At 42.2% G+C, this 17,030-nt stretch overlaps 1 protein-coding gene across 2 annotated transcripts; it reads right to left on the bottom strand.

The window, feature by feature from the left end:
* Positions 1-374: 374 nt before the first annotated feature.
* LOC311145489 (KH domain-containing, RNA-binding, signal transduction-associated protein 1-like) lies at positions 375-13,535 on the bottom strand. Of its 2 annotated transcripts, none has more exons than XM_084181741.1 (10): positions 13,161-13,535; positions 10,053-10,180; positions 7,416-7,532; positions 5,308-5,454; positions 5,009-5,151; positions 4,653-4,911; positions 4,043-4,119; positions 3,684-3,742; positions 1,431-3,464; positions 375-979 (listed from the first exon to the last, which is right to left on the bottom strand). In XM_084181741.1, the coding sequence occupies exons 1-9, from the start codon at positions 13,318-13,320 to the stop codon at positions 3,358-3,360; spliced, it is 1,197 nt and encodes a 398-aa protein (XP_084037867.1). In that variant the 5' UTR covers positions 13,321-13,535; the 3' UTR covers positions 375-979; positions 1,431-3,357. The 2 variants fall into 2 exon arrangements, with proteins under 2 accessions (XP_084037867.1, XP_084037868.1); XM_084181742.1 differs by having other exon boundaries at positions 5,009-5,148; positions 13,161-13,524.
* Between the last annotated feature and the right edge of the window lie 3,495 nt (positions 13,536-17,030).

The following is a 17,030-nucleotide window of genomic DNA, read 5'->3' as shown; positions in this document are numbered from 1 at the left end:
CCATGGCTGTGCCGCTGCCCAGTCATGTGAAATCCATAGATTAGGGCCTAAATATTTCAATTGACTGATTTCCTTATGAACTGTAACTCAGTAAAATGGTTAAAAATTTTGCATTTAAATTTTTGTTCAGTATAAATATAAGGGAGGCAGCTGAAGGGTTGACCTTTTATACAAGCCTCAAAGCGACAGGTTTAGAGCGTTGGGCCAGTAACCGAAAGGTCGGTTTGAATCTGAGCAGACTGAAAAGTCTGTCGATGTGGCCTTGAGCAAGGCACTTAACCCCAATTGCTCCTGTAAGTCACTCTGGATAAGTGTCTGCTAAATGACAAATGTAAAACTTCATTCCCACCAAAATGAAGAAAAAGACAGCATAATCAGGATATTGGGATTTATTTAAGAAATTAAAGTTATTCTGCACAGAAAGCATTCAAGACCTGTGGCAACTACAATTTTACAACCACACAAAATGTACATTGAAAATGTAAAACGAGCTAATAGAAAAACGTAATATTAAAGGAAATGTAGCAGACCTTGACAAGTCATCCTGAGAGTCCATTCACAGCTTTAAAAAACATTTTAGGGGGTAGATCAGTTTTAATATTGCTGATAGAATGTGGCTTCTAGCAATATAATTATCTGCATCATTTCCAAGAATACGCCAACTTAGTTCCTTGTACTCCAAGCTGCTTGGTCGGGAACCAGTGCATTTACTTCATCCTCTCAAGTTGAATGCACTGTAGGCCTCATTCTTTCTCTGGAGACTTGCAGACATTAAGCAGCCGTATTCCAGGGAGTGCCATTATCCATAAGTGATGGAGTGAGCACACACACGTCCTAATTTCTAGCAAACTGATGGTCATATCTTGAGTGAAAGAAAAGCCTTGTGGCAATCCTGACAGTTAAACCCCCAACAAAACATGGGGCTGCCAGGCTCCTTAAGTCACCTGTGCAGTCTTCAAGGCCTTTCACTGGATTATACCTGTTGAAATGATAACAATTCACAAGTCACCCTGTTGAGCAACTAAAACAAAAACACTTCCCTAAGTGTGACAGATTGAGAATGAGGGAAACATTGATAACGTAATTGGAAAACACCAACATTCCCACCCTTCTTCCTGAGTTTTGTCTAGCAGTGAGTACTTTGTCACAACACTGGTTTGATTTTCTACTACAGCTGGTAAAGACCTTGACAAGTCAGCCTGAGGGTCCATTCACAAAACATTGCAGTTGGTTGTGAAGAGGACTAGCTTTCTGGCAAAATTCAACAAGCACACGCAAAATGAGGAATACTCAGGTGGAGATGGCAAACTTTGTTCACTCATGGTTTCATCGGTTTTCCTCAATTTAAGTAATAGTAAAACCAAAAATAGTGAAGCAGCTTTAACCTTGTTAAATTCCATGACATTGCTGAATAGTAATGGATGACTTACCATGAGGACTTTATTCAGCTCAAGTCCGATGCCTTTCTCAAACCCAGAGAGGGACTTATTCGGAATACCTGGGGACAGAAATACAATGAGACCCTTGTGCAAGTGCTGTTGACAACTAACATGTACTTGAAGTTGAACACGATCATTCATGCAAGACTAACATTTCACTGCAAAAGTCATGCAACTCAAGCTGAGGTTTTAGGTATTTTTTGTAACCATGACTTTTAACATTATTCTAAAACAATACCAAACAAAAATGCCAGGGAGGGCAGTTGAACTGATTGGACCATAAACTGTGTATTCAATTTTAGCAAGAGTTGCATTACAATCATTTCTAATAATTTTGTACAGCTATTTTATTTGAGACAGGTTATCATAGCATATTATGCAGGTATGCATTTTTGGACAACTGGTTTTGGATGACTAGCAGGTTCTAGCATTTTGTGCATAAGACAAAAAATCTAACAAATGACAGTTGGGGTTCATTTTACCTTCTTGATGTGATCTTTAGGCTTTTAGCATCCTCTCCCCTGCGATATTTTTCTTTAATAAAACCAGCCAGCATGACTTTGCATCAAAGTCAAGTAAGATTCCTGCAAGCTTGACTTGAAATACTGTTGAAAATCAGTTATTTCAAATGACTAAAAAGACATGGCTCATTGGGAAGCTTGAGGAAATGTGCTGTCGTAACAATCGACTTCAAATAATACAAGTCCAGGCACTATATCATTGTCAAGCGAAGTATTTGGAAATACATTACCTTAAGGTACCATCGTTATTTTACGTGACATAATGGGTCTCTTCTAGATCCTTTTTAATAGAGAGAGAGAGATGAAGAGGATGTGCTCTTTATCAAAAATAGAGCAGACGTTCTTTTTGGTTGCTTTTGTCTCCTATGTACATACAATAATCTGGTGATTGTTTTGGAGTTTTGTGAAGAACCTCAAAATGAGGACCAGTTTTATTAGTGGAAGGCATTACTATACAACAAAAGCAAAATACCAGGTTTAGTTAGATAAAAAACAAAACAAATTAGGCTTTATTGATACAACGCACTGCAGCAAAACATTTGTGGATATATTTAGTATCCTATTTAGGCAAGATTACACACGTAGCACTATGCATTTTGGAGACTGCACAACTTTAGATAGCAATATACAATTGTCCTTAGTTTATGTACATAATATTGAGTTGGCTGCAGTTTTCCCAAATCTTTGTAGGACACCTAACAAAGAGTAATTTACCAGAATTTCCATCAGTCAGCCCAATAAGATGTAGATAAAAGTAAGCCAATCGCAAAAGTTATCTAAAGTAGAATGTACTATACAATCAAGTCAAATTGAAATGACTTGGAGATATTTTAGGACAGACCGTCTCAAGTGTCTAATAAGGCTAGATTTCAAAACTCTATAAGAAATTAAAAAAAACATTGAAACCTATGGAATTTTAGATTCTACAAAAATTATTTGTCCAGAAAATTATTTAGGTTATTCCCCATTCAATCTAAGTTGCCGATGTTACATTGTCATTAATCAAGTTTATTAGCTAAAAAGACTTTTGAAATGCAGCCTAAATGGGAGTCTGCAACTGCCACTGAATCCTCTCATGAAGACAGACAAACTGAAATAACATTTTTGAACATAAAACTACACAATGTATCACGTTTTTTTTAAATCTCCAAGTACCCATTAAATTAGATCTTAAAACTCAATGATGCAGTGGAAACAAACATTGAATGAAAACGTATTATCAAAATCCTTGCATTTGCTTGCTACGCCCACTCGATGCAATACATCCAATTGTCCTGCTCTCAAACCATAAAAAAAAAAAGAAAAGTAAAATGAACATAGAGGAAATTTACTTCTGAGAATTAAAAGCGAGTTACAACGGGAGACAGTTGCCAGGGCAACCCTCTACCGGAGGCCGTTCAGTATCTTCCGTATGGATGCTCTCTGTAGGACCCCCGCTTATCCTGCCTCGCAGGAGGGGCTTTGCCTCCAGTGGCAGGCCACGAACCCTCCCAATCGTCCTGGGCTACGAGAGAAAATACACACAAAGGTCAATGCTTGGATACATGCAGTGTGAGGATAAAGAGCGGTGGTCAATTCACTCGCAGCATAAAAGTACAACACATTGACACAAGACCGGTTTGGCCCAATAATGTCATTTTCAATATCTGAGAATGTATGTGAAAATAAGAATGTGTTGGTTGTCCTAACTTCTTTCACCACCATTAATTTACTATCATCTTACCATATGGTTCATAGGCCTCCTGAGCCTCTCCATGTCCATAGTCATAGTACTCTGTGTCCCTGAGAAGAGAAGAGGATGTCAGACAGTCTGACTACATTTAATATTGTGAAGGGAAATGTCTGGGCCCCTACAGCATACACTGTTGAAAATGTGGTACAACATATCAGTTTAATTACAAAAGGTTCCCTGAAATACAAATCACTACATGCCTGTTAGAATCCAGACCAACCACCTTGATCTTAAGTGACAATTCATATGCAAATGCTGAACAGAGTCCGATATTACAATATTCTACTGAGGATTGGCCACCTCATGTTTAAACTCACAATCAGCCATTACACTATGAGATAGAAACTTACGCTTGTGGAGGTTGTTGACTGTAATAGTTGTCATAACCTTCATATGCAGGCTCAGCATAGCTTTCTTCATAGGCAGGCTAGGGAAAAGACAACATAAGCCATTAACCACAGAATGACAAGGTACACGTACAACATACAATGCTACAGGCCTGTCAGAATAAACAACTCAAGTGGACTAGAAAGGTTCCATGGGGCTGATACCAATGATTTCTATAAACCCTGGATTGCTGATGCTATGCATTGGCCATTGAGAGACTGAAGCCAACGGTCAGCCATTTGTCAAAGTCAAAAATCACATGTATACATTTTTAACATTAGTAATCTCAATTATACTTTAAGGATTTATAATTTTATGTAAAACGAATGTAGACACTCCCTGGTCAAGTTTAGTGACAAGATGGAGGCACGGTTACTCCACCATAGCGCCCCTTATCAGTGATCTAGTGTACATATAAATCATTGGCAGATAACCATGAATGAAGAGGTGACATGTCTCCCATGATAAATAGACCTACAATAAATAAAGACCTTAAACTGACAGCTCCTCTTTAGTTCTGAAAGAAACTAGGTGCACAACCCAATGACTTAACAATTGAGTGGTTTGACGTACATATTCATCGTAGGCCTCAGCCTTGGGTGGTGGTGCGTGTTGGTGCTGATGTTGCTGGTGGGAGTGGGCTGGGGACGGGAGCATCCTTTGCGTCCCTGGGGTGGGGGGTCTGGAACGTTGTGCTGTGCCTCCTCTAGCAGGTGTGGAGGGGGGTCCACCCCGACCAGCTGGAGCCCCTCTGGCCGACCCACCCCTGGGTGGCCCTCCTCGGGAAGCTCCACCACGAGGGGCTCCTCCACGAGGTGGCATTCCTCGCCCCCTGAAGAAAAATACAATATTTGTACATTTAAACTGGGAAGATTCTGAAGTATTTTGGTCTTGAAAATTACGGGGACGTCAAAGGCACAGAATCCTACCTGGATCCTGCAGAGTTGGGTGGGGGTGCTCCCCTACCCCTGCCCGGAGGGCCCCCTCTTCCCCTGGATTGTGAGTCCTGACCTCCATTTAGGTAGCCAATCTCCATGAACTGATCCTGGCAGATACCATCCATGGTGTCCTGCTTATAAATAAAGAAAATAGTAGCTACATTAACATGGCAGGTCCGTGATTAGAACATTAGAAAATCTTGGGCCATTGCTAAGCCATCATAGATCGACCCATAGATCACAACTTTAACTGTCTGTGGCTGAAGCAGGATGCTCTCTGGGATACTTACAGGGATGAGGAACTTCTTGACCTCGTCCATGGCATGAGCCATGCGCAGGTATGCCTCAGGTATGGGGGCAAACACCTCTATGAAGACATGCAGTTCCATGCCCAGATGAGCATATTTGGGCTCACCACCCTTTCTCAGCTCTTCCTCCTGAAATTCACAATGTAAAAATTACATTATAAACTGGGTGGTTCAAGCCCTGAATGCTGATAGCCATGGTATAGCAGACCGTATATCACGGGTATGACAAAAACATTTATTTTTACTGCTCCAATTACATTGGTAACCAGTTTATAATAGCAATAATGCACCTTGGGGGTTTGTGGTAGGCGGCAAATACCACGGCTAAGGACTATACCACGTGCATAAGAACAGCCCTTCGCCGTAGTACACTGCTCAAAAAAATAAAGGGAACACTTAAACAACACATCCTAGATCTGAATGAAATAATCTTATTAAATACTTTTCTTTACATAGTTGAATGTGCTGACAACAAAATCACACAAAAATGATCAATGGAAATCAAATTTATCAACCCATGGAGGTCTGGATTTGGAGTCACCCTCAAAATTAAAGTGGAAAACCACACTACAGGCTGATCCAACTTTGATGTAATGTCCTTAAAACAAGTCAAAATGAGGCTCAGTAGTGTGTGTGGCCTCCACGTGCCTGTATGACCTCCCTACAACGCCTGGCCATGCTCCTGATGAGGTGGCAGATGGTCTCCTGAGGGATCTCCTCCCAGACCTGGACTAAAGCATCCGCCAACTCCTGGACAGTCTGTGGTGCAACGTGGCGTTGGTGGATGGAGCGAGACATGATGTCCCAGATGTGCTCAATTGGATTCAGGTCTGGGGAACAGGCGGGCCAGTCCATAGCATCAATGCCTTCCTCTTGCAGGAACTGCTGACACACTCCAGCCACATGAGGTCTAGCATTGTCTTGCATTAGGAGGAACCCAGGGCCAACCGCACCAGCATATGGTCTCACAAGGGGTCTGAGGATCTCATCTCGGTACCTAATGGCAGTCAGGCTACCTCTGGCGAGCACATGGAGGGCTGTGCGGCCCCCCAAAGAAATGCCACCCCACACCACGACTGACCCACCGCCAAACCGGTCATGCTGGAGGATGTTGCAGGCAGCAGAACGTTCTCCACGGCGTCTCCAGACTCTGTCACGTCTGTCACGTGCTCAGTGTGAACCTGCTTTCATCTGTGAAGAGCACAGGGCGCCAGCGGCGAATTTGCCAATCTTGGTGTTCTCTGGCAAATGCCAAACGTCCTGCACGGTGTTGGGCTGTAAGCACAACCCCCACCTGTGGACGTCGGGCCCTCATACCACCCTCATGGAGTCTGTTTCTGACCATTTGAGCAGACACATGCACATTTGTGGCCTGCTGGAGGTCATTTTGCAGGGCTCTGGCAGTGCTCCTCCTAGCACAAAGGCGGAGGTAGCAGTCCTGCTGCTGGGTTTTTGCCCTCCTACGGCCTCCTCCACATCTCCTGATGTACTGGCCTGTCTCCTGGTAGCGCCTCCATGCTCTGGATACTACGCTGACAGACACAGCAAACCTTCTTGCCACAGCTCGCATTGATGTGCCATCCTGGATGAGCTGCACTACCTGAGCCACTTGTGTGGGTTGTAGACTCCGTCTCATGCTACCACTAGAGTGAAAGCACCGCCAGCATTCAAAAGTGACCAAAACATCAGCCAGGAAGCATAGGAACTGAGAAGTGGTATGTGGTCACCACCTGCATAACCACTTCTTTATTGGGGGTGTCTTGCTAATTGCCTATAATTTCCACCTGTTGTCTATTCCATTTGCACAACAGCATGTGAAATTTATTGTCAATCAGTGTTGCTTCCTAAGTGGACAGTTTGATTTCACAGAAGTGTGATTGACTTGGAGTTACATTGTGTTGTTTAAGTGTTCCCTTTATTTTTTTGAGCAGTGTATATTGGCCATTACCACACCCCCTCCCCGGGCCTTATTGCTTAAATTAAGTCTGATGCTGTTCTGTAAATTTCCCCATTACACATCCGATTGCTGCAAAGTTTGATTCAAAGGGACTCTTCACATGTACCCGGTCAGCGCCTCTCGCCATTCTTACCTTTGCCTTGTCCCTCATGGAACCTTTGCCCAACACTGAGATCTTTGCTCCGGTCTCCTCCTGGAGTCGCTTGATAGTGTTCCCCTGGGGTCCCAGAATCTTACCAACGAAGTTGAACTGTAGAAAGAATTTGAAAAAAAAAAACATTGATATTACGTTAACAGCCTCTGTTGTTGGTGCAGATTGTTTTATTCATCAGGGATATTGATCCATAATATATCAAGTCAAATTTTATTGGCCACATGCGCCTAATACAACAGGTACAGACATTACAGTGAAATGCTTACTTACAGCCCTTAACCAACAGTGCATTTTTTTTTTTTTTATTATAAAAAAGTAAAATAAAACAAAAGTGTTGAGAAAAAAAGAACAGAAGTAAAATAAAATAACAGGAGGGAGGCTATATATACAGGGGGGTACCGGTGCAGAGTCAATGTGCGGGGGCACCGGCTTGTTGAAGTAATATGTACATGTTGCTAGGCTGTGGAATACACCATATCACAGCCTATCCAACCTGTAGCGTGATGCACGTCTTTCCCGTCCCGTCTAAGGGAGAGCAGGGACAGACTGCATTAGACAGGCAAGCATGTCCAAGCCAGTCAGTCTGCTGCAGCAGGGGGCAAACCAGGCCAGAGCAGCTAACATTCATAGATTCATTCGTCCCTCAGGCACTCTAGCGTGACTGCTAGGACCATTTGGTTTCTCCTCAACCGTTTTCCCTTAAATCATGCAGGAAAAAGAGGGTGAGAACCTGCCCAAGAGACTGAGCTCTGTCCATGTTTAATGGCGGTAAATATGAGAGCTCAGTTTCAGCACTTAAGAGGAATGAATTTCAATTATCTGATATGGTCATACCAACAGTGCACTTTCTGCAATTATTGGCCATTTATGTGGGCTATTTAGTATTAATTTATATGGGGGTCTTAAACCTTGAGCATGAGTCGGTTCGGCTGGCACCTAGCCGAACTCTGCTAGGTGACCTGAACGAGCGTGCTTGCAAAGCGACAATAGTACAGTTTGTCCATCTTGAGACGCCATAGCCAGTATACACATCCTCAAGAGTCTGAATTAATTTAAGATAACTCAAGAAATTAGTCATTAGACATTTTTGCAGAAGAGCTCTTAGCCACGCAATTTTACATCCAACTAAGATGTTTGGTGCAGTATTTCTCCAGTGAAAATTTGCATGAATGACACTTGACCAATCACCAACGAAGAGACCAAAAAAAAAAAAAAAAAAAAAACTGAAATAACCCTTGCCGAAGACCAAAACTTAACTAAATGTAGTCATAATATATGCACAACATTCCGGATGGGAAGCATGCGGACGTCTTTACTCTGCATGTCAGAATGAGCACTGTGACATGCCATTCCAACTTCACTCCGCTGAAATTAAAAAGTTAAGGTCACTGAAAACCCTGAGGGGTGGAAGTTGTGTTCGTTCCATGTCAGTGACGCGAGTCCCTTGACAGTAAAGGAGAGCCAGACATGAAGTAGGGCAAGGCCCCAACTGGCAGACAATTTTATTTGGCCTTTCAAATGATTTTAATTTTGAAATTCTGTTCCAAAGTATTCCCACGCATAATAGAGGGTGAACACTCAGTGGCCAGTTTATAAGGTACACCACCCCATTCATGAAAATGGGTCGCTCCTAAAGCAGGCAGACAGGCATCCAGTTACTGTTCTATTGAACGTTAGAATGGGCAAATTGAGTGACCTAAGAGACTTTGACTGTTGTATAATCGTCGGTGCCATGTGCGCCAGTTCCAGCATCTCAGAAACGTCCAGCCTCCTGGGATCTTCACGTACGACCTTGTCTAGGGTTTACCGAGAAAGGTGAAAAAAACATCCAGTCAGCGGCAGTCCTGTGGGCGAAAACAGCTTGTTGATGAGAGGTCGAAGGAGAATGGTAAGAATCCTGCACGCTAACAGGCTGGCCACAAACAGTGCAGTACAAAAGTGGTGTGCAGAATGGCATCTCGGAACGCACAACTCGTCGGTCCTTGTCACGGATGGGCTATTGCAGCAGACGACCACACCGGGTTCCACTCCTATCAGCTAAAAACAAGAAGCGGCTCCAGTGGGCATGCGATCACCAACACTGGACAACTGAGCATGAGTCAATGGCCCCATCCTGCCTGGTGTCAACGGTACAGGCTGGTGGCGGTGGTGTAGGAAATGTTTTCCTGGCACACGCTAGGTCCCTTTAGCGTTTCCATGCCTCAAACAATTCCAGCTGTTCTGGGGGCAAAGGGAGATCCTACCTAGTACTAGATGGGTGTACCTAATAAACTGGTCACTGAGTGTATGTGACCATATAATGGTTTAGTCCAATATTATATCAATTTTGACTTCTTGCGGTCTACAAATGTTTAATTATAAATCTGCTAAATAAAATAAAATTGGTCTCCGGCTTAATCTAGTTGATCCCTGCAGTAAGGTGTTGTTCAATTATAATGTATGCTTTGAACTTGGTAAATGTCCCCCCCAAAGTAAAAGTAATCACATTTTAAAAGCAATGGCCCAAACTGCATGTTTCTATCATAAATCGTTCAGAAGTTAGGCTAAAAATTGGACACAACAAAAAAGTAATTATAAGGACTCTTTCGATGGAGACCAAGAGAAAACGTTACTCACTCTTGGGTACTGCTTGACGGGAATAAGCACACGTTCCTTGACCTTGATGTTCTTTGTGGTAAACAGGTCCAAGTACGTTTCTCTTTCGGTCTCTTTCTTGGACTCTCCTTTCTGAATCCTTTCGATCTCTACAGACAGGAATACATGGGTTTTTACTTTTAGTAAATCACTGTATCATTGTTAAAGATTGATCATAAACGCATAGTGCAAGTGCTTCGTGAAATGTTCATAATTCACAAGTAATTAGCAGAGCTCGGTCAAATCCAAGTGTAGAAAAATTTAAGTAGCAACATCTGAGCAATGCCCTACTAGAGAACATCCTGGAGTCATAAGATAAAAGCCAACTGATCCAGACACTTTAACTCCCTCATTTCCTCACACAAAGACAACTGGCATAGAACTGAGACAGTTGTGTGACACCCAACAGTGACATGCTGTAGGGATTAGAGACTTTGCACAACCGCCAGCATCCCAATACATAATGGGGAAAACTGAGCTCTGCTTACCAGATAGACATCCTTATAATTATGAAAGCCTCAGAACTGGCAAACATGCCTGATAAAAATCCTACTGAAAATTACAAGCTGGCCTTTAGTCTTCAACCCTGATGCAGTAATCGTTATGATTGGGTGCAATGGGGAAGTTAGGGCGAGTCTCAAGAATCAGACACACACCATTCATTTGACATCATAGACAAAAAGTGGCTGATCAGACTGTAGAATACAAATTTGTCCCTAAAACATCTAAACTTGTAATGCACGTTCATGTTTAGTTTGAGAGACATGTAGTGGTGAACTGTCTGGTAGAAATTGGCACTGGGGGAGAGGCAAGCTGTAATAAAGTAGTTAACTGGCACTGCAGCAGGATGAAGCCATTTATAATCTGGGTCTGACACTTAATACAGAAACCACATTTTTATAATAAAAAGACAGGCCAACCGGACATCCTAGACAATGCTCAGTTTCTGACTACCATTACAGTAGCCTTGAAGTTGCTGGCAGAGGTTCCAACATATGTAACAATTTCCTGCCTACAGAATTGTACAGTAACTTTTTGCTGCAGACATCACATTGCAGATGTGCAAGATAGCTGGTGTCTACTATCAATTTCAAATATCTGCCAGAAACTCAGGAATCCTGCTGTAAACACAATCATATTTTACAAAACTGACTAGCTAACTACACATTTTTACAGCACTAACAAATAAGCAGCCCCATTTCATATAACGTTAGCCAACTAGCTACAGTTCCAAACAAAACAGCAAGCCAACCTGACATCACTGACTGGCTAACACCTGGTGGAAGAAAAAAAATCCCAAATGGGGCCGCAGCCTTCCATAAGCTTTACAATTTGTATGTTGTTGGGGAAAGATCCACCCCCAGATATTCACCTAATGTCAATTTGAAGATAGTCCATGTTATATGAGTGGGTAAATTAACTATTGGAACTCATCATACCTTTAAGGTTCTCGTCACTTGAGATCGGGAATAACACACTAACATTTCATAACGCTTTAAAAACAATGACCTGCACTTCCGATCGTCAAATCAGCCAATAGATGGCATGGATATACTTGTCTAGAAAGCATCCACTCGTCTATATCATCATGACAATGTATATTTTTCACTTAGATGTGCTCAAAGTAATCAGTGGATCAAATTATTCAACTCCGTTTTCCCTTCAAATCCCATCACGGAATGCGATTTTCTCCCCTCCCCCTACTCAATGGTGCTCTAACACGCGGAGGGGAGAAAGTCGCGTTTGTGTGGCCAAAGGGCAGTTGCAAATGGCAAACTCCACTGCCAGGCACATGATCTGCATGTTGAATATGGTGATAGCTGTAAAATCGTCTATACGAACTGCACTAAATGGCTACTTCACATGCGGATATTATTGTGTGTAGCTACATTAGCTAACAAGCAAGATAACCAGCCCATAGAGCAGGGTTGGGCAACAGCATAGGCAGCCGATAGGAGGCGCTAAATCTGCAATGTCTACTAGGATTTATGTGCATTCCGGTCATACGCCAGTGTCCCACGTGGACCGACTCGTACATAAAGCATCCTCAGTTCAGGCTGCAAAGGCATAATTTTCCTCTTTAACCAGCTTTAATTGCGAGCAAATGGAGAAAAAAAACTGGGAAAATGTGTACCATCTTAAAACAATTTCCCCACCATTTTCAGACAATTTAGGCTATTGCACACCCTTGCCTGAAGATGGTAAGCAATTGTGTTTAATTAAGGCGATACGCATTTTTCCCCTTTCCCCCCGCGGTTCGCCATTAGATGGTTAAGGAGGGAAATTATGCCTTGAAGCCTGAATGAAGGATGCTTTATGTATGAGCCGGTCCACAGGGGTTACAAGTGTATTACCGGGAATGCACAATCCTAGATGATAGTGCAGATCTAGCGCCAACTACCTGCTGTCTCGGCAACAAACCGCCCGCAAGCACATTCAATCTGGCGGGCAGGTTTGAGTAAAAAAAATAGAATTGTTCCAACAAAAACAACATCTGTGCCGCCCTCTGCTGAATTTTTGAATCCCCGTGTGGCCCTCTAGACAATTATTGCTCACACCTGCCATAGAGATTTTCACATGCTGCTAGCAACTTGATTAACATTTTAAAATATTGTTCACAAAAAAATATTGTTCTCACATTTGTGTTACTTCACACTGTAAATCATAGGAATACGTGGTTTTGGGTGGATTATCCCTAACTACATCCCTACACCCCCTACTTGGTGCCATGCCTCTTCATTAGAGCCTCGTGTTAACGTGCCTTTCTTTCCACGGCAACCATTGCCCAAGCCAAGAAAAATGTTTTACATTCTATACAACACAGAGCTGTGTGGCTTTAGTCAAAGCCATGGCATTTATGACAAATATTAACGAGCTAGGTCAACGTTTCACAAATAGTTTGTTGTAGTAATCAAAGGGATAACGTTATCGTTACAAATCAGAACGGTTTGACTTCTAGCAAGCTACAGTGCGTTAGCTAGTCATCGTCATTCTTTCAACTACATCAGCTAACTTAGCTCTAGCAAGTTAGCTGATTCAGGAGTCACTGCGAATGTCCATTTTAATCAAAATTTTTGTGTGATATATTACCTGCAGATATCAGTTTCATTGCGTGAGTAAATGACGAATCCAGGCTGTCTTTTTCTGCCAGAAGCTCGGGGAGATATTTGCTTTCATTCTCCATTTTGCCTTTTTTAGGCTCAGGCTTAGCGTCGGAACTCATGTCGCTCACGTTCTGCAAAGCTTTCATTCACTTTGTTTCCAATCGGTCAGCAGTGCCCCAAAACAACGTACTGTATGACGTTCACTAGCTTGATGTTCTCAACTATGTTGTTCCTCGGCTAACGTTAGCTACACTTTGTCCGTATTTAAGCGGTAAACGAGAGCGGCCTGCCGTTGTGGACAAAAGAGATTGAGAGAACCGACGATGTTCTTCTTGTACAAAAATTACGTCACATGTTTTATAAATCGGAAACGAGGCTGCCTAGTGGATTTAAAGAGGCAGTGTTTTTGAGTTGATGGACAGTGAGTTGGCAACGTTCAACTTTTTGATGTCAAGAAAGCAAGAATATAAACGACTTATTTTGTTGATTGTGCCCTAATTTGTGGTTTGCCTGTACAGCAAAAAATCTGTTTATCAGCTGATACCTAACTGAGTAACTCTTTGCAGAAGGCTAAATGCGTCCTCATTAGTTTGATTTTGTTTTGTCTTTAATCCAAACTGAATCAGGATCACAATATCTTCTTAGACAGAATATTAGTTAGTTAAAACCTCTTAAGCTGACAGTCCCCAACATTGGGCACTATAATTACTTAAACATATATGCATATGTTTACATTACTTATTTTATTGATGACCCACCGTTTTATATGTCAGAAGATAGCCACCCAGACATTCCTATGACTGCGTCAATGTCCTCTGTCGAATGAACGTGTATTTGCCTCCCTCTGGTGGTCTGCTGCATTATTACATCTCTTTATATCACTTCACTGCAACGTTACGTCAAAAGGGCGTTTTCTTTTTTTTCAGCTCGACTGCTTCACGGAACAGACATGTCAAAGCAATCTGCTGAATTTGTCTTGAGCAGTCGGATCTAAATAAATAACTTTCATAGCTCTACGATAAAGAACTCGACCTACAAACTTCCTTAAATCTAAAATAAGTAATTAAGTTATTTTGTGTGGAAGTCAAACATTTGTTTTATGTCGGAGGCAGACACATTGCATATGATCAGAATGAGAAAATCGCTCCCTTTACATAGCCCTTCTCCCCTTGTCTATAGGAGGGATGCACGCTGTTTAAATGGCCCAAATGTTGATTTAGACGTTCACAAACTTAACAGATTCTGACTATCACTAATGTCATGATATGTCTGGTAAAGTAATAAAGATGGTGAAATATTTTGGGTAGATGTTCCTAAAACAGATTATAACTATATATGGACATATGAAGTATGAAAATGATTATTCATTAACTTTCTTTTTAAATTTTATCATACCATTGTATTTGTATATATTTTATTATACTTTTATTGTGTACTAGATCATAGTGGGTTGAAATGTGTTTCTTTCTCAGACATAAATAAACAATTCCAGGAGAAAGCCAAACGTCATAGCTTTATAGTGGGGGAAACACTACTACATTAATAAAATATTGCCCTCTTCAAATCCAATTGTATTTGTCACATGCCGAAAACACAGGTATTCCGTGAAATGCTTACTTACAAGCCCCTAACCAACAATGCAGTTCAAGAAATAGAGTTAAGAAATTATTTACTAAATAAAATAAAATAAAAAGTAACACAATAAAATAACAATAATGAGGCTATATACAGGGGGTACCGGTACCGAGTCAATGTGCAGGGGTACAGGTTAGTCGGGGTAATTTGAAGGTAGGGATAAAGTGACTATGCATAGATAACAAACTGCGAGTAGCAGCAGTGTAAAAACAAAGGGGGAGGGGCTGGGTTTCCCTTTGTAGTCCTTAAAAGTTTGCAAGCCCTGCCACATCTGACGAGCGTCAGAGCGGGTGTAGTATGATTCAATCTTAGTCCTGTATTGACGCTTTGCCTGTTTGATGGTTCGTCTCAGGGCGTAGCGGGATTTCTTATAAGTGTCCGAATTAGTGTCCCGCTCCTTGAAAGCGGCAGCTTTAGCTCGGTGCGGATGTTGCCTGTAATCCATGGCTTCTGGTTGGGATATGTACGTACGGTCACTGTGGGGACGACGTCGTCGATGCACTTATTGATGAAGCCGGTGACTGAGGTGGTATACTCCTCAATGCCATTGGATGAATCCCGGAACATATTCCAGTCTGTGCTAGCAAAACAGTCCTGAGCGTAGCGTCCGCGTCATCTGACTACTTCCGTATTGAGCGAGTCACTGGTATTTCCTGCTTTAATTTCTGCATGTAAGCAGGAATCAGGAGGATAGAATTATGGTCAGATTTGCCAAATGTAGGGCGAGGGAGAGCTTTGTATGTGTGGAGTAAATGTGGTCTAGAGTTTTCTTTCCTCTGGTTGCACGTGACATGCTGGTAGAAATTAGGTAAAACGGATTTAAGTTCGCTTGCATTAAAGTCTCCGGCCACTAGCAGCGCCACTTCTGGATGAGCATTTTGTTGTTTGCTTATGGCCTTATACAGCTCGTTGAGTGCGGTCTTAGTGCCAGCATTGGTTTGGGGTGGTAAATAGACGGCTACGAATATTATAGATAAAAACTATCTTAGTAGATACAGTGGGGGAAAAAAGTATTTAGTCAGCCACCAATTGTGCAAGTTCTCCCACTTAAAAAGATGAGAGAGGCCTGTAATTTTCATAATAGGTACACCTAAACTATGACAGACAAAATGAGAAAAAAAAATCCAGAAAATAACATTGTAGGATTTTTAATGAATTTATTTGAAAATTATGGTGGAAAATAAGTATTTGGTCAATAACAAAAGTTTCTCAATACTTTGTTATATACCCTTTGTTGGCAATGACACAGGTCAAACGGTTTCTGTAAGTCTTCACAAGGTTTTCACACACTGTTGCTGGTATTTTGGCCCATTCCTCCATGCAGATCTCGTCTAGAGCAGTGATGTTTTGGGGTTGTCGCTGGGCAACACGGACTTTCAACTCCCTCCAAAGATTTTCTATGGGGTTGAGATCTGGAGACTGACTAGGCCACTCCAGGACCTTGAAATGCTTCTTACGAAGCCACTCCTTCGTTGCCCGGGCGGTGTGTTTGGGATCATTGTCATGCTGAAAGACCCAGCCACGTTTCATATTCAATGCCCTTGCTGATGGAAGGAGGTTTTCACTCAAAATCTCACGATACATGGCCCCATTCATTCTTTCCTTTACACGGATCAGTCGTCCTGGTCCCTTTGCAGAAAAACAGCCCCAAAGCATGATGTTTCCACCCCCATGCTTCACAGTAGGTATGGTGTTCTTTGGATGCAACTCAGCATTCTTTGTCCTCCAAACACGACGAGTTGAGTTTTTACCAAAAAGTTCTATTTTGGTTTCATCTGACCATATGACATTCTCCCAATCCTCTTCTGGATCATCCAAATGCACTCTAGCAAACTTCAGACGGGCCTGGACATGTACTGGCTTAAGCAGGGGGACACGTCTGGCACTGCAGGATTTGAGTCCCTGGCGGCGTAGTGTGTTACTGATGGTAGGCTTTGTTACTTTGGTCCCAGCTCTTTGCAGGTCATTCACTAGGTCCCCCCGTGTGGTTCTGGGATTTTTGCTCACCGTTCTTGTGATCATTTTGACCCCACGGGGTAAGATCTTGCGTGGAGCCCCAGATGAGGGAGATTATCAGTGGTCTTGTATATCTTCCATTTCCTAATAATTGCTCCCACAGTTGATTTCTTCAAACCAAGCTGCTTACCTATTGCAGATTCAGTCTTCCCAGCCTGGTGCAGGTCTACAATTTTGTTTCTGGTGTCCTTTGACAGCTCTTTGG

Source organism: Coregonus lavaretus (assembly GCF_964263955.1).
Source record: "Coregonus lavaretus genome assembly, chromosome: 18".
In the NCBI taxonomy this organism is placed as follows: domain Eukaryota; kingdom Metazoa; phylum Chordata; class Actinopteri; order Salmoniformes; family Salmonidae; genus Coregonus; species Coregonus lavaretus.
This window is presented reverse-complemented; position numbering and strand designations above follow the sequence as displayed.